We start from the raw sequence: 17,507 nt of genomic DNA, 5'->3' as shown, positions 1-17,507 counted from the left end.
AAGCACGACCTGTCAGGGGCACGGTCTCTCCCTCTGGGTTGGGCTGAACGAGTACGGCGGGAGGGTGGGCGGGGAAAGAGGCGGAGCTTGATCTCTCCGCCCCTTCTCGAGGAGGCGGGCAGGCAGTCCGGCTTCGGCAGCGGGCGAAAACTGAGAAGGGACGTGAGGCTTGGCTAATCAGCGCGCATCATGACAGCCGAGGGAGCCAATAGGCAGGGGCGAAGGGGAAATGGGGCGGGGCTGGAGGGGTGGAGGGGACGGTAGGCGGTGGATGAGAGGGCTGGCGCAGCTGCTGTGGTGGCAGCTGCTGAAGTGGCGGCGGCTGCGGCGCTGAGGCGGCTGCTGCAGCTCCAGCCTCTGAGCTTTGGCGGCGGCTTCCGCGGGCTGGGCTGCGTGGTGTGGACCCCGGTGCGCGGTCCGGGTTGCTCGGGCGGCGCGTGTAAGAATTCAAGGGGTGCGAGGGAATGCCTGACGGAGAGGGCAGGGGTCATGGGTCAGAGGGCGCGGAGTAGGGGGTTGCGGCTAGGCTTTGGGGTGTGGGAAGTGGGCTCACTAGGGCCGCGGCGAAGTCATCGCCACGCTTTTCTTCCAATAGCTCAGGCTGGGGCTTTGCGCCCCCTCTCCTCGCCCGCGGCTTCCTGGGGCGACCCCCGCGCGTGGGCCTGGACCAGGGCTGGGAGCACGTGGAGCTGGAGCCCGCACTCCCCTTCCGTCCTCTTCTCCCTCATCTGCTCGTCTCTCTGGCGCCCTCAGGCGACCCACCTAGCAAGCGACTCTGACCCGGGTCAGGCAGCCCTAGGGGACAGCAGGATGGCCGCTGGCCCACTTTCCAGGGACCTGTCCCCAGGGGTGACCCCTTCTGTGCCCTCCACAAAGGGAGAAGCGAAGCCAGAGGAAAGAGCACTGGCCTAGGACTCAGGAGTCCTGCACTGTGTGACCTTGGGCAAGTCCCTTCTTCCCCTCTGGGCCTCACTTTTCCCTGTTTGTAAAGTGATGGCCTTGAATTCAAACTGGAAAGCTGGTTCTGGTAGGAAGTATAGGGTGATGGCTAAGTGGGAGGGCTTCAGACTGCCTGGGCTGTGTTGTACCATTGGGCCTTAAAAACCTGCTGTTGATTTACAAGAGGCAGGTTAACTCCCTTAAGCCTCACTTTCTACATATGTGAAGTGGGGATATTAGGTAAATAGGATTTCTCAACAGAAGCACTGTTGACGTTTTGAGCCACATATTTCTATGTTGTGGTGGGTCTCACCTGTGACTGTAGGATGTTCAGGGGCATTTCTGGCTTCTACCTACCTACCTAGCACATAGTGACAGGAAAACATGTCTCCATACATTGTTAGTGTCCCCTGGGAAGAAAAGTCATCCCAGATGAGAGCCACAGAGCTAAGATAATGTGTGCATTGCAAGCAGTCATATATTAAACAGTTAAATTAAAAACCACTAGACATTATATAACAACGATAAAATTAAGAAACCTCTCGTTGAATTGAGAAGGTTAATAGATTTTCCAGCCTTCAAAATAAATATTTTTCGACAAGAGAGAGAATGACAAGATGTTAATAATTGTCAGAGCTGAGTGATGGATACAAGGAAGTTCATTTACATATTCTCTCTACTTCTGAGTGTGTTTGAAAAGATTTGTGGAAAAAAGTTAAAAAGAAAATAAGACATAATGCTTAAGACAGCCAAATGGTATCTCATTTGGGATTTCTTCTCTTGTCTGTCTACTATTGAGAATCAAAAGCAAAATTAATCCCCAGACCTGGAGGAAACTTTACCAGGAAGTTTGCTGGGCAGAGAGCTATAGGCTTTGCAGCTAACAGAAGAGTGCCCACTTTTGCTGCCTAAGAAGATATTGATGCCCAGGGTCCTGCCCAGGGTTATTCTGGTGATTTGTGAAAGAAAGACATTGCTGGGTTGCCATTCAGGGGGTGAGCAGAGGCAAACTTGATTGAACCCAGAAGGCCACAGTCTGAAGAAGGAACCAGCTGCTGTTTTTAAGTTCGAAGGTCTGCTGTCAGATCTGCTGAGTCTTTGCTTTTCTTTTGTCCTCCCAGCGGAAATGGAATGTATATAAATAGGAAATGTAACAGGCTAGTTCTGAGTGTTTTAAATTGGGAATTCAGAATGTGTGACTGGACACCATTCAAAAAAATACTCTTAGTCCTCTTCCCCTTCCTCCTCCAACACTTAAATCTGGGAGGATAATGCCTATGTAAGAATGATATGGGCAAGTGTGGATAATTTGGCACACTAACTGTTTACAAGTCATTGGAGCTAAGTGTGGCCTGAATACTGGGGCTTGGAGGAATTGTAGCATGGTGTCAAGGAGCATGCGTCTGGAGCCAGATAGTGGAGTCCAAAGCTCAGCTTTCTAGCTGTGGGTTCCTGGGCAAGTTACTTAACCTCTCTGAGCTTAAAGACTCCTCTGTAATGGGGGATAATAATCCTACCTATGTTAGATAGTTTCAATCAGCGTTACTTAACGATTGCTACAAGAGCCCCTGGTACATAGTATTAACGACTGTTATTTTAATGGTTTTATATATATATTTTATATGAATGAATATGAAATGTATTCACTTGCTCATATATATATATAAAATAGTATTTTATATATAAAATATAAAACCAATAAAATAACTTTTTTTTTTAAGTCTTTAAAGTATTTACAAAACATACACAAACAAGGTTAAGGGGGGATGGAGGTAGAACATGTCAGCCATAATCTCAATCTCCAGATACAATTACCCTTAACTTTTCAGTATTTGTTCTGGCAGAGTTTTTTTCCCCCATATTTTACTGCTGCTTTACTGTAACATTCTTTTTCCCTGGAGATGTATTTCACATACTGTAAAATCCACCATTTCAAAGAGTACAACTACCTAATGCCAGCATATTTTCATCAGTACTGTCTGTATTTTGATGATTGTCTTCCTTTTTTTTTTTAATCTCCCAAACCCTAGAAGATGCCTCTAATGGAGGAATTTCTTAGAAGCACCTCTGGGCCAGTGGCTTTGAAAGGGAGCTCAAAGCAGAGACTATTTAAAGCCCTGGACATCGCATCCTGAGGGCTGCAGAAGAAAACATGGCTGTGAGTTTAGATGACGACGTTCCCCTCATCCTGACCTTGGACGAGTGTGGCAGTGCCCCTCTAGCTCCCTCCAACGGCCTGGGCCAAGAGGAGCTGCCCAGTAGAAGTAAGACTGTGGGGTGGGCTGGGGGAGGGGGACACAACTTATCTGTTTCATGGGGTGAGTGTGGCCTTGGTGGTCTGATAGTAGACATGTGTACCCTAATCCTGACCCATATTTGACCCCCAAGTCCCGACACAGAAATTCCCAGGAGACTGTGGGATCCTAATCCTGCCCTTCCTATTTAGGGACGCTTCTAGGGGCTAGCTTGCCCTTCCGGTTCTCGCTTCCCTCGGTGCCTTGCCCCCGTTGCCCTGAGGACCCACCCTGGCTTTGTCCGTGGATGCTTGGTAGGGACCTCAGGCCACCTGCTCCTTGGTTAGCTTCCTGTCCCATTCCTTGTTAAAATAGAGACACATTTTATCACCAGCCTACCTCTGTCCAGATCTGAAACTGTCAGCAGGAAAGTGCAGTTGATTGCTTCTCCCCACTGGAGCTCAGTCCCTGCATTACCTAGGACAAGGTGGAAAGGGGCAAGCGTTTGCCATGATCCATTGATTTGAGGGTTTGGGGTTTTGCTTTGTGTCCTCTAAACCAGCATCTAGCACAGAGTGAACCCAAGAGAGGTGAATTTTAAATTTTAAAAATTTTAAGTGTCTTTCTGGCAGAATGAGAGGCCTTAAAAACCTTTCTGGTCCTTGTCCCGAAGCCATTTGCTTCATTTGCTCAGGCTTTGGGTCCAGGAGAGGCTTAAAATAACTTGCCTTTATAGAGGGCTATAAGATGTGAGGGGCTAGTGCCTTAGGATTTCCTTAGCAAATGGATGTTCCACTCACCAATCACACTCTGCCAATACCCAGACAGAAGGGCATTGCTCTCCTCCAGTTCACAAGTGAAGACACTTGGGTTCAGGGAAAGATGAGCCTGGCTCTCCTGTCCCCTTTGTCCAGAGAGAACACAGTTGGGTTTCAGGGAGCTCAGCAGCCTCCCCTTGGAAGTGATGAAGGACAGCAGTGTTCCTGTGGATGGGAGTGCAGTGGAGGGCCTGGGTTTCTATAAACTGGCCTCTACTTGCTTTAACTCATTCACCCCTCCTAGGGGTGAAGTGGGTGGTCCAGGAAGGTTAGAATGTAAACCATATTTTCCCCTAAGTACCATTTAGGGCCGAGAAATCAGTGGGTCTGATTACCAACACACTTCTTGAATGCCCTAGAGCTGGCAAGCAAAGTGTTGGCTCTTTATGTCTGTTCTCTTAACTAAGATCCTTTTGCAAGGTAGGCAGTATTATCCCTATTTTATAGAGGAGAAACTGAATCAGAGAGGTTAAGTAACTTGCCTGATGGCACACAGCCAGGCAAGTGGTTAAGCAAAGATTTGAACCCAGAATGGTCTGATTCTCAAGTTTCTTCTCCAGCCCTTTCTCCCTTTTTTTCTCTCTTCCTGCTCCTCCCCATCCTCCTCCTTTTTTCTTCACAAGCCCTTAATAATAGTGAGTGCTGGCCCTTAACATTTACCTAATTATCATATAATTTCAAGGTAGAGTTATTGTTATTGTCTGTATTTACAGAGAAAGAAACAGCCTCAGAGAAGTCAAGTAACTTGTCCAAGATCACACAACTAGTAAACAGTGACACCCCTCTGAGCCTCCCTCTCATGCCACCATGTAAGGTGCTTTGAGGAAAAAGATGTAAATGAATGTGACACAGTCTCAGCTTCAAAGCAGGATAACTGGGGTGAGGGTGTCAGTCTCATCCATGGCCAGCATGGAATGGACAGCAAGGGAGGGTGACTGACATACTAAGGGTATGAATCGCTCAGGCAATAGCCAGGCTCAAGATTCTAAACTGGAATCCTGGTCTCTGTCATGGGTGCCACTTTTAAGTCCTTCCTCAGTATCAGAGCTGATGGCAGGGTGTCCAGCTCTCCTGAAGGATGAAAATGAGAAGAGCAAACTAGTTCTGTGTCAAGATCAGGTTTTGAACTGATGACAGAGATTGATGAATGGGAAATAGGCCAAATAAACAATAAAAGTGACCTTGGATAGGCCACTGGTGAGACTGTTCTTATCTCGGTGAAGTTGGTGGCTTATTTTGTCTCATTTAAGAAAAATGAAATATAAAACCATCAGGGCCCAGGGAAACTGTGTGTTTTGTGCAGTGCATTAGTGCCTCAGTTTCCCTTCTCATCCTCTTCCTGGGTCATTTGCTAAAAAACCCTCAGGGTAATCCACCAAGCCTGGCTAGGAAACTGGCAGGAACTCTCTGAGGAAAGGAGTGATTTCAGAGGAGGCCTGCTCTGCCTTAGCAGAGGACTTTGTTATTTCATGCTTAGATTTTGGTTTTGACTTTCTACCCAGGGTTCCTTGGCCTTACTGTCTGGGCAGTCTGTCTAAAGCACAAATTAGACCTGGAAATTGCCCCAGCTTGCAGTTCCCCAGCACCTCCTGTCCCATTCAGGATGCAGGCCAAGCTCTTTAGCTGGCACACGGGGCCTTGTGTATTCTAGCGCCTTCTTGCCTGAATGGTCCCATTTCCTGCCTATGTCACACTGGGTGTGTTCTGTGAATCCCTTGTGCATTCTTGAGCCTCCGCACTGTGCTGCTAACTCTGGCATGTCTTTCTCAGCTGCTTGTTTGCTTGTGAATTTCAGTTCTGTCTTGGAAATCTTGCTGAAACTCCCATCTCTGAAGCCTCCACTGAACCTCTCTCCCTTCCTGAAGGGGCTAATTACTCACTGCCGTTTTCTACTTGGATGCTAGATGAGGCTTCCATTATTATAAGTAGCTTACTTGTTTAACCATCTGGTTATCTGCTGGGCCCTGAGTTCTCTCATCTCTGTATCACCTAGCTCAATGCCTACAATCTGTAGGTACTCAACAAATTGTGGTTGAAATAAACCTGGCTGGGTTTCACCGGGGTGGCTGTCTGAGGGCCCTAGTCAGAGGAGGGTAGAGGCCCCTCCTGCCTCTTCCCCTAACCAGTGGTTTGGTCTCACTTCTGCCAGCACAGCTGACTGTCCTGGAGGCTGCCATTACGGCCCCCTGTCTATGGCTGGTATAAACTCTTGCAGTATTAAGGAGCTTGGCAGATGCAGACGGAGGCCTTCAGCAGCATTGGCAGCTATGTGGGCAGGAGCCTAAGAGAACTAAGTCAGCTTCCTAAGGGTGTGAACCCTGAGCACGCCGGGGCCTCCACCCTGACCCAGCTGTTGCTGACACCCTCCTCTAGCTTTGTACCTACACAGTCCTTGTCTTAGTGTGCTCGGGCTGCTGTGACAAAATTCTAGACTGGGGTGGCTTAAGCAACAAAAATTTATTGTCTCACAGTTTCAGAGGCTGGAATCCAAGATCAAGGTGTCAGCAGGGTTGGTTTCTTCTGCGGCTTCTCCTTGACTTGCAGACAGCTGCCTTCTCATTGTGTCCTCACATGTTTGTCCCTCAGTCTGTGTGTCTGTGTCCTAGCCTCTTTGTATAAGGACACCAGTCATATTGGATAAGGGCCCACCCCTATGACCTCATTTTACCTTAATGGCCTCTTTAAAGACCCTCTATCCAAACATAGCCATATTCTGAGGTCCTGGGGGGTTAGGACTTCAACATAGGAATTTTACGGGGATGCAATTCAGCTCACAACACTCCTACCCTTTCCTTAGATGCAGGTACCTGGGAACCTGGCTAAGCTGCCTGTGACCTTTGACCCTATGCTAGGCATGACCTGTGCTGAAGCTTTATCTCTGCAGGAAACTAGAGGGTTTGAGTTTTTTTTTCTTCAGGCAAGGATGGATTTTATCCAAGACTCAGACATCTCTGGGCTGTGAGAGTGGCTGCTGGAATGCTAATGAATGACTCACAGGCAGAAGATGTCAAGTTGATAAAGGAGGCAGGTATGAGCAGAGGTATTTAAAGCCTGGATATTAGGAATAACCTTGAAAATAGTCGGTGGGGCTGACGTTTGACAGTGCAGTTTAGAGACAGCCTGCGGTCTGTATTGCGTGTCAGGCAGTGGTCGGGACAGCCCCTAGACCACAGTGTCTGAGCACTGGGAGATAGACTGGATTTTCCAGGGGGATTCTGGTCACATTCAGCTTTTGCCTTCTCATTGCCTTTAAGTCAAACAGTTCCCTAGGATGGGCCTGTACTATATGCCTTTCTGAGTAAAAAAAGGATTGGGGGCAAGGGGAGTGGCTGAGGCTTGAGCAGGGTACATAGTCTTATGGGCGAATTTGATGCTTGGTGGTTCATGGTTTCCAGATGACAAGCCATGCAGGGATAAGGCCTAAGGTAACAGAGCAGAGGAGCCCCCTCTCCCTCCTTCACGCTGATGCCTAGTATGCCATCAGGAGTTACCTAACCCAGTGTGGTATCTAGCAATGTGGCGGGCCACTGCCCCCGTGCAGAACACTAACACGTGGTGCCCCTTCCAGGGTCCTTATGCAGCCAGAGCCAGTTAGCACGACTCAGTCAAGGTGAGCTAGAGCTTTCGGCCTTAGGATAGATGTAGCCAAGATGACCTGCAAAAGAGCAGTGGGGTTTATACCCAAGGGTGATCAACCCTAAGGGGGACTCTCCATCACAGAAATCTGTGATGGTGGTTCTTTCTCTGACTGAGCATCCCCAGAGTAATAGCCAAAGGTTGAAGTCCAAGGGACTTGCACAACTTTTGTCACCTGCATGGTATAGTGGTTCAGCATGCAGGCTCCAGGCTCCCAATCCTAGCTGATCACAGATCTTGGCCTCCAACCCTCAGCCTCCTCATCTGCACAGTGGGATCATGCTAGCTTCTCCCAAGACAAGGGGACAGTCATGTGTGTGATGCTGTGGAAGTGCTTGGCCAGTCATAGGGTTATTCTCATGGCCAGAGAAGGGGCTTCTTTGGAATACCATTATGCACAAGCAGGGGTCCTGAACCCAGGCCAGGATCTGCATCCTCTGAGCCTCATTCTTGGCCCAGTAGGTGGCCACAGCCGAGCCAGAAAGCAGAGGCAGCATGGCAGCTGGAGACCAAACAGCAATTAGACTTTCCCAGCCTCCCAAGGAGCTTGGGCATTTGGCTCCGTTGGAGCCATTCCCCTGGCTTTCTTAGGACCTTGCCAAGGCAGAATGCTGGGTGTCATCAGGCTGGCGGAGGCACCAATTAAAATGAGCAAGCACCTGGCGTGCTGCGTTCCAGCCTCGTAACAGAGACTCAGAGTCTTTCACTTTCCCAAACCTCCGAATCTTCATGGGGGATCCTGTCTGTTGCCTCAGGCCCCCTGCCGTGAAATACCATCTTTGCCCTCTGCATGCAGAAAGCTGCCGCATTGAAATGGCAGCAGAGGCAGCTGGGTGCGGGTTGGAATGCGTGCTGCACTGCTCTTTATCCATTGCCCTTTGGGGGTCTAAGTTCACATTTGCTCCAAGAGCGCTTCATGAGCCAGAACAGTCAACTTCTCAGCCTCCAAGTCAGGGTGGGAGCGTGGGAGTTGATAGCTCACAGCAGTGTGCCTCTGGCGGCTTCTGGTTGTGGTGCTCTTCCCAGGGCTGCCTCGAATTAGAGCACAGTGGCCCAGGAAGGAAACCTATGTTCTGCAGAGGAAGCACAAAGGGACAGAGCTCCTGCAGGTCTTGGGTCCCCAGACTATCCCCAGCCCACCTTCATGCTCAGGGAGCCCACAGGGCACTTCTGCATTCTTATCCCTTTGCTGGGGTGAATTCCCTGATTTGGACATTTCCTGACCCTCCCTCTCCTCTCCCCATCCATCCAAGCTGAGTAAGGTGCTACACAGTACAAATGACAGCTGTCAGGTGTCTAGCCCCTGCCACACGCCAGGCAGTGTCTGCAAGCGCCTCACTTGTGCCGTCTCTCACACTTGGTCCTCCCAGCAAATCCGTGTGGCCTGTGTTTCCGTATCCCCATCTGACAGAAGAGGAAACAGATGCTCTGAGAGTCACTTACTTACCCAAGGCCATGCAGCCAGGAATCGCCAGTGGCAGCATTGAACCCACATCTTCTGACCCCAAGCCTCAGGCTGTTAACTGTTGTGCTGCGTGCGATAGAGTAAAGCTCTGTGGAGAAGGTAGAATTTTAAGCCAATTCTTTTGCAAAAGGAAGTTAGTTTCTATCTTTATCTTTTTGTTTTGTTTCAATTAAACTTTTATTTCCTACATGGCATGGAGTTGTAGGAAATTGGAGTTCTAAATTGAAGTTCCATACCTGGAACTCCCTTTCATGTTGCAAAAGAGCAAAACTGATGGGGTTTCAGTGTAAGCTGTACTGGATCACTACAGAGAAACGAGAAAACACGGGCAAGAGAAAACCAGACCACAAAGGGCAGCCATGATTTCTTTTTGCCCAGCTATGAAAACGATAGTTTTCTCCTTAGTGCATGTCCTTCCCCAGATCTTCCTCTGCACAGGCATTTGGCTAAATTCTACATTACAGTGGTTGGAATGAGACAGTTTTGACTGAAAGTTGGGACCCATGGGAGTCAAGATTTGGGAAGCAGAAAGGAAGGACAAAGGACCAGCCTTGGGGCCCGCAGGCTGGCGGGGTTGTTGTCGAGTGGTTCCACAGGCAGGTGACCCCACGTTGGGACCTGCCTGGAGGATGGGCAGGTGGCAAATGGGGACGCTGGAGAGTGGGCTGGAATACGCAAGCAGAGGAAACAAGGGGGCCTCTCCCTGTGCAGGCCAGAGACTATCATGATGGGCTCAGGTTGGATTTGGGGCATGGTTAAGAGTATGTCCTCTTGGGCCAAGCCAGCTGAGTTCCAGCTCTGCTGTTACTGCTGTGGGCCCTTGTGCTCCTTGCATACCTCTCCAAGCTTCAGTTTCCTCCTCTGTAGAAGGAAAATCATCCCGATACTACCTTAGAGGGCTGTCCTGAGGTTTAAACAAGGCAGACTGTCTCAAAGAGTTAGCACAGTACCTGACTTATACCAGATGGAAAACTCAATGGATGCTAGCCGTTAGGGTAGGGGTCAGACCAGGTAAACCTGTTTTATGGAGAGCCTAGAGTGCCCGTAATTGGAGTTTGAACTTGGTTGAGTAGGGCGCAGGCACTGCTATGTGTGTTTGGGCCAGAAAGTGATGCGATGACAGGGTGTCTTCCCTCTGACCTCTTGCCAACTCTGGGTGCCATCCCTAGTCACCATGACAGCCTCCCTTAGATGCCCCACCCTGAGGTGGATGAGCCCAGCATCAGCTTACTTTTCCCCTCAGAGACTGGGAAGTGGGTGGAGAGGAGACTCCCAGGATGTGCTATAGTGACAGGAGCCAGATTTGGCATTTTCGCTCTTTCCTGTGTCTGGCTCTGAACTTCCCCAGGGCCAGGTCATCTGTATAGCCTTGAAGCTTAGCACAGTTCCCTGCCCCGTGTGAGGTACACAGGAAACATCTGGACAGTTCTGCGCCGAGCCCTTTTCCAGGCTCACCTGGCCTAGGGCATAGGCAGGGGCCTCTTAGGTTAGAAACCCAGGAGCTGAATCTGACAAGGAGAAAGTAAGTGGTGAAGCAAAGCAAGCAGAGTGGAGCGAGGAATGTGTTCTGCTGCACCCTGGCTGCACCCCAGTGTGCCTTTCCTAATCCTACCACTGAGCTCTCAGGATCAGAAAGGACCCGCTCTCCTGATTTAAAAAGGCTTGGCTTCTAACTGTTTCCGGCAGATAAGTTTCTGCTTTGTTCCAGAACACTAAGAATCCCCTAAACAATCCATTCTAACACAGGAGTGATCAGGAAGTTCCCAGTCACTCAGGAAGCTAGATCTAACTTTATCTATTCTCCTTTTCAGTGGAGAAAAGAAGGGTTGAATTCTGGCCTCATAACCACCCTTCACATATTAAGGAATTGATGCCTTGGAATACAACTGGGGTATTTAGATTACAAATAAAAAGATTTTTGGGGGGGCTCTCTATGTATTTCAGCTATAAAAGCATGCAAAGAACCCAATTGCCACAGCATCTTTTTTTTTTTTTTCTTAAGGCATGATTTAGGTTTGCTTTTCCTTGGAAGACTCAGTTACATGTGGGGAATCTCCTAGGTGAACATTTGGGGGCTTCAGCCTGCATTTGGAACAACTTGCAAACATCTCCCATGAGTGCTCTGTGGGTCCCACTCCTGTTTCCTGGCCTGACAGTGAACCCAGTAGCTGCAGATGAGAGTGTCCTTTATGCTGCCTTAAAGTATAAGCCAGTCTTGTTACTTTTGTTAGAGGCAGCAAGCACTGTCATAACTGACTGTAGTTGGAAAGAGTGTGCAATACTATTTACACATGGTTTGTCTTAATAGCCGTTGTGAAGTAACAGTATGCATCCCATTTTTCAGATGTGCAATTTGAGGCCTGGAGAGGGAAGTGACCTGCACAGGCAGACCGTGAGCAGTGGGGCTTGTTCACTCAGGGGACATTGATGAGCTGCCTCATGCCAGGCAGGCACCAGGCAGGAAGGTGTGTGGCTTCGAATCGTAGAGCTGCCACCTCTGTTCTCAGACCTTGCCCAGAGGGAGCATTTATCTGCCCTGGCTCTAGTGGCCTTGAAAGTTTCATTAACCTCAGAGGGCAGATAAGGAAATAATAACCTTAGACCTGCCCAGTTGGTGAGGGCTAGGCCAAGTTTTTGGGTCAAGTGCTCTGACCTGCCTGGCCCCAGACACCTGGCAGTGGCCCCAGCATTTTCCAGGCCTTGAGAAATTTCACCCCAGTGACACTCCTGGCCTCCATTCTTTCACTCTGCCTCGGAAATTGGAACCAATAATCAAAAGTCTTAAAACATGGGATTGCTCATATAATCTCATATATTTCATGATCACATAATTTTATTTATTTTCCCATATAAACCACTTTTACTACCAAACCTCCCCTTGGGCTGCTGTCTCATGCTTCTAATCTTTTCCTCTCAGCTTTCTTCAAACAGAGCTTTAGCTGAAGACCTTTGTCCTCCTTTTCCGCTGAGACGTCCCTAAGCCGCGCTTCCAGCCCCCTCTCATTCTCCATATACGCTCTTTATGCCTCATCCTCTACCCCCTTGCACAGTGGCCCACTCGCTCCCCAGCACCTGCCTGTGATAGCTTTGATTAATGTCTTAGATACTGAATCGAAGCTTGCTTTGTGCCATGATGGATTCCTAAAGGTTGTGAGAAAATGGAATTTTGGTGCAGTAGATAATTTAAAATATGGACAGGACTGAGTTTGGCAAAACCTCCTTTCATAGTATGATGAGTACCCCTTAATTCATCCAGTGCTGAGTTGGGTTTTGTGAACCATGTTCCCTTCCATCAAGGTTTGACCTGTTTATGGATTTCTTTCATGTGTCTCCTTAATGCCCATTGCCGATGGCTGGGCTGGACAAGGCAGGAAGGCATAGTACCCAACCCAGGGAAATGCCCAGCTAGGTGCTGTTGTTTTGGGTGCTGGTGTGTTACACAGCTGTGCCTCTTTCTGGTAGTTTAACTTCTGCAAAGGCAGGGCCCATGTCTTTTCTACACATCCCTGGGACACTTAATAAACATGTGAAGTAACATATCTGGGAGTGAGTCACCAGGTTCCCCAAACACCCAGGGTCCCAGATGACTCCATCAAGTCACTGCTTAGCCAGCTCCGGGGGCCATCTGGGACAAGGTGACTCATTCACATGTGATCAGGTCAGAAATAGCCCATATGAGGCCTGGCCCCTGCTTCCCTGAAGAGCAGCCTACGTTTTGGATGTTCAAGTCTCTGCTTCCAGTGCTTTGAGTTCTCTGGGAGCTCACGCGTACCCCATAATTGCCTGATGTGCCCAGTTCCCACCTGCCCTCTGATCCAAGCTCACACCACCATCGTCCTACCATTCACAGCCTGCCTTCCTCTCTTGTTAATCCCTCTTTTTGTTAGATTGGGTTTTTATTTTTACTTGTTTCTTATTCTTTTAGCTCTTGCTGAAAAGCAGCTCAGGCAGAGCGGTCGTGCTCAGTGCTGGCTAATGGCTTGGAGCCACTCCAAGCTGCCGGATGCATTGGCTTTCATTCGTGGGTGGTCGTTGACAAGCGTGATGTCTTCTCTCTGTGACTCTCGAGGGCCCCCTCTTCTTGCGGGCTGGGCTGTTCACACTTGGCTGGACTGCCTCGTTGTCTGGAATCACAGTTTTTACTGTGCACCCCGGAGCCAGTCTGCTTGCCTTGATGGAGCTCAGATTTTATCAGCACCAAAGCCCACTCAGCCTCTGGGCTGATTTGCCCATTTGGTTTTATTGCATGTTGTTTTGTGCTGATTCCTTTTGGAGATCAGACACCATCCCAGGCTGTGAGGGGCTCACAACGTCTGGAGACAGGGGTGGCTTGGGAGAATTCTCAGATTGTTAGAAATGTGTATGTGTTGGGGGGTGACAGTATCTGCTGATAGTCTTTCAGTCTGTAGCAAAGTATAGGGTTGAATTTCCAGCATCACCTCTTGGTATCTGGGCAGCCTTGAATAAGGAGCTAAGCTTCCATTTCTTCCTGAGTTTTGGTTGCTTCATCTGTAAAATGGGGATGAGAATATCTCCATTCAGGGTTGACATAATGATTGAATGGGAAATTCCATATCACATCTCCCAGTACCTATTCAGTAAGTGGAAACTCTAAATAATAGTAAAGTATTGGGGTTTCATTTCCAGCAGAGTGGCAGCGGGGCCCCTTCCTCAGGCCCTGCGGGGGTCATCTGAGAGGTCTGCACTGAGGACTTGAGCTCTGTCTTCTCCTATGAAATCCTCTGACTTTCTCTTAAGGAGGCGTAGCTGGTCTTTTGTGTTTTCTAGAGGATCCTGTCCTGGTAAAATTGAGGGTTAGTAAAACTGCCATCCAGGTGCTCTGCAGGGGTGAGTCAGCTCAGGCAGCTCTGTCTCCCACCTGCTCACCAGTTTCCTAGTTTCCACTGCATTTTTCTTCATCCGTGATACCTCTTTTGGGCTGCTCTCCCCACTTGACAGAAAGGGACACTGAGGAAAAAGGAAGCGCAAGCCGAGCCTAGTGCCTTGCCACTGACCACAGAGGCTTTTAGGCCCAATTCGACTCCCCTACGGGTAGTACTAGCCAGACCACCCTGGGTCCCTGGAGAAGGGGCAAGCCTAGGCCGTCAAGCTCTCTGTAGGATGCACACTTCCTCCCACTGTGCCTTCTAGGCCACCTTGCCCCTTGTTGCTGCTTTTCTGAGCAGAGCCACCAGCAGCTGCAGAAGATCCAGACATTGGGGCATAGCCAGTGTTCATGGAAGCCAGGTGGCCCTGGGTAGGGGCTTGTGCAGACCTTTAACCTGTACCGAGTGACTATCTTCAGCAGACACATCAGTAGTCTGTATGGAGAGCGAGTCCAGAGCCAGACTTGCTCCTCTGAATGCTGTGCAGAGGAGCGGTGTCTGCTGACCTCGTGCAGGGACTCTGGGAGTGCCAGTACAGTGAAAAATGCCTTTCATCTCCATTTCCCCTTCTACGGCTCTCTTCTGCATCCCTGTGCATCACAATTAGCATTTCTGATGCTTCCAAGTGAATACGGGACAGATGTTCGCACAGGTGCTGCACTCTTCACTGGGTAAACAGAGTGGAGTCTGCATGCCTCTGTGTGTGTGTGTGTGTGTGTGTGAAGCATAGGGCCTTTGAGGTATGCACAGGCTTTACAAACATGTTTCAAAGCATCCGAAGCACTTTGCATATGGCAGGTTCTCAGTAAATACTTTGTGGTGAGTGATCTGTGGGAGTGAAAGTCCTTTGTTTATTAATTTTTTTCCCACCTCCTTTGTTTCTAATACACCCAGTGGCACAGGAGCAGGCAGTACAGTTGCAAGTTGAGTCTTGAAATCAGCAGACTAAAGAAAGTAGACCTCATGTCCTGCTTCTCCAAGAAATCACCTGCAGGCATCTGGCCAACCACTTGTTCTCTCTCTGCTTCATGGTGCTCATTTCCTAGACCCACCCAAGAGCCTGATGCCTCACATCTTCACCTTTCCTGTGCTTCCGTTCACCTCCTCTGTTTATTACCACTGCTCTCAACTTTCTAGACATTTCCCCTGTGAGTTCCAGGTGCTTCCGTGGCTGGCCTCATGTTTCTACAGGGAATCCCTATGGATTTGGCTAGTTAGGTCAGCTGGCTGGAAACAAAGTTGGAGGCAGTGCAGGGCATTATCCTGGTCACTTCCAAACCAGGGCTCCTCTTTCTAGAATAGTGCTTGACCCGTGGTACTGGCCTGGTTGAGCCTTTCATTTTTTTCCTCTCCTCTGCTAGTGTAAGCCTTTGGCAGGACCGGTTTTGGGCTCAGGGCCAGTTCTTGCCTTTCTGGAGGTCGGTTTTTCTGTCCAGGGCTCTGCCCAGGTTTGCAGCCTTTACTAATGTGCATTAATAACATAGGTCTACCTCCCACGCCATCTTTCAACCAGTCGTCAGAGAGAGAGGCCTGAGCAGAAGGAAATGTGTGCTTTGCTTTCTTTTGGCGATGTGTCTTCTGCCCGATTTTTATCTGGGGGCCTTTGAAGAGCCAGCCGGCCCAGAAGTAGTGTGGTGATGCTGTGCCTGGAAAACTCATCAGTGTCACTCTGGTTTATTTTCCTCTCCTCTTCGAGCTTTTCCCATGGAGTGGGGCTCTCAGTGACAACTGGCGAATGGTTAGGCGATTGCTTGCTGTCATTCTGGTGGGCTCTAGTTTCCAGAGGGCTCCAAGTGCTTTGTGGGTATTCACATTTGTTTCTGCAATGCCCAGAGCACAGTTGGCACAGGTCCCAGTAAATGGATGAAGAAACTGAGGCTCTGGGAATTAAGATCGTGGTTGGGGGAGGGGAGCAGCACAGATGGAAGGGAACCTGGGTGTCCCAGCTACGTTTTGTCTTGAAGAGGATGTGTAGGGTGTGTTGTGTGTGCGTATGTGAGAAGGTGTGAGGGTTTGTACACATAAGAGAATGAAAAGGAACAGGTTTGAGTGGGGGTCGGATCCTCAGGATAAACCTTAAGAGTAGTCGCTACCTTGTGTTCTTTCTGATCAGTCTACCTCCCACCAGGAGCTCACAGGCCTTTTATCCAGAGCAACCTCTTGTTCCAGACCCCGAAGGAAGGTCCCAGTGGTTTGTCCAGCCCAGCAGACCCTGCACTCGCTGGCTGGGGGGTGGATCATGGAAGCTCTCCCCTCCCGCCTGTCCTTTCCGTCTCTTCCCTGGTGCCGCTTTTATGGCCGGCATATGGAAACTGTTTCTATTTACCCAGCACCGCCAGGATGCTGCTGCACGCTGTGCTCCAGCGAACGGAAACCTTGGATTCCCTGCAGGGTCATTTCAGAGGCTGCATGCAAAGCAGCCAGCTGTTTTGCAGGGAGCGTCTGGGCCCTGTTACATCACCGTGGAGGAAGCGTTACCATCTGTGCAAACAGGTCATCCTGGTTTGTCTGCCTGTCCTCTGGATGGGCAACTTCCCTCATACTTGGAGTCAGAGTGTTTTTGTTATTGTTGTTTTATATTCTAATACCTGTCAGTTCAGGGGCTTCTTGTAGCTCCTCCTCCTCCTCCTCCTGCCAGAAATTTATGGTCACCTCCCTGGGCTGATTGCCAGGCTTCAGGGAGGGTAGTTGAGGTTGGGGTTGCATAAATCTGCAGTGGCCAAGGTCTGCGGGGCACTTTCACATGAGAGCTCCCTGCCCAGCGCACCAGAGTGCAGAACAGAGTGTTTCCCTTCAGGGGACTTTCCCTGGAGGCGCAGAATGGGATCTTCCTGGCTGCCAAGAATGTTCCTGGTCAGCTTCCACTGGCCCTTTTAAAACCTCCTGTGAGCCGAGAAGCTGGCTTGCTGGGAGAGCTCAGAAGATGGTGTCTCCCACCCTCCTGCACTGCTGGGCATCTTTTCCCCTTCTTTCCTCCTGTTGCAGCACAGCTGCCTCCCAGAAAAGTGGAAATATGGAGGTGAGGGCCAGCCATCATCTTCCTGGAGGAGGCGGTGGAGGGCCAGCTCCCGCTCAGCCCTGTGTGAGGCCGCCCCGTCTCCGGCAGCTGGGCCATGCGAGATGCACCGACCTGGCCTTTCCAGCTCACCTGGGACAACCCACCCTGCTCTGGGCGAGGACCTTGCCAAAGTCAGAGGTGGCAGGAGTTGATACTTACATGGTCACTCATAATCACCAGTGTGGGAGACCTGTCCCGGGCCCCAGGATGGGGCTGGATGTGGAGTGCTCTGGTGAGAGCCCACCTGACTGCTCTGTTGTCCAGGACCCTTCCCGTGCAGGGGTTGCTCTGAAAGATTCGAGCACCAGTTGTTTAGCTGGATACCTGGTGGCTGGTGTTTCCTCCGGGAAGTGCAGCTTTGGCCCAAGTAGGCAGGAGTAGGCTGGGGCAGGGCACCAGAGCAGATGGCTGCTAACAGCCACTGGTTGCTGAGCAGACTCAGTGTGTGTGACGCATGTGCCTCGATGGGGA

At 49.9% G+C, this 17,507-nt stretch overlaps 1 protein-coding gene across 3 annotated transcripts in view; it reads left to right on the top strand.

Moving 5' to 3' along the window:
* The first annotated feature begins 259 nt into the window (after positions 1–259).
* Positions 260–17,507, top strand: part of TPCN1 (two pore segment channel 1) — a 54,874-nt gene continuing 37,626 nt past the window's right edge. The window contains exons 1-2 of one of the 3 annotated variants that reach the window (XM_036929534.2): positions 260–408; positions 2,970–3,203. In XM_036929534.2, coding sequence (XP_036785429.2) covers positions 3,092–3,203 — 112 coding nt within the window. In that variant the 5' untranslated portion in view covers positions 260–408; positions 2,970–3,091. Of the gene's footprint in view, positions 440–2,969; positions 3,204–17,507 lie in introns of all 3 variants that reach the window. The other 2 variants (XM_036929533.2, XM_036929532.2) reach the window with 2 other exon arrangements.

This window comes from Manis pentadactyla, chromosome 14 (assembly GCF_030020395.1).
Source record: "Manis pentadactyla isolate mManPen7 chromosome 14, mManPen7.hap1, whole genome shotgun sequence".
Lineage (NCBI taxonomy): Eukaryota > Metazoa > Chordata > Mammalia > Pholidota > Manidae > Manis > Manis pentadactyla.
The sequence above is the reverse complement of the archived record's forward strand: the minus strand, read 5'-3'. Positions and strand labels throughout refer to the sequence as shown.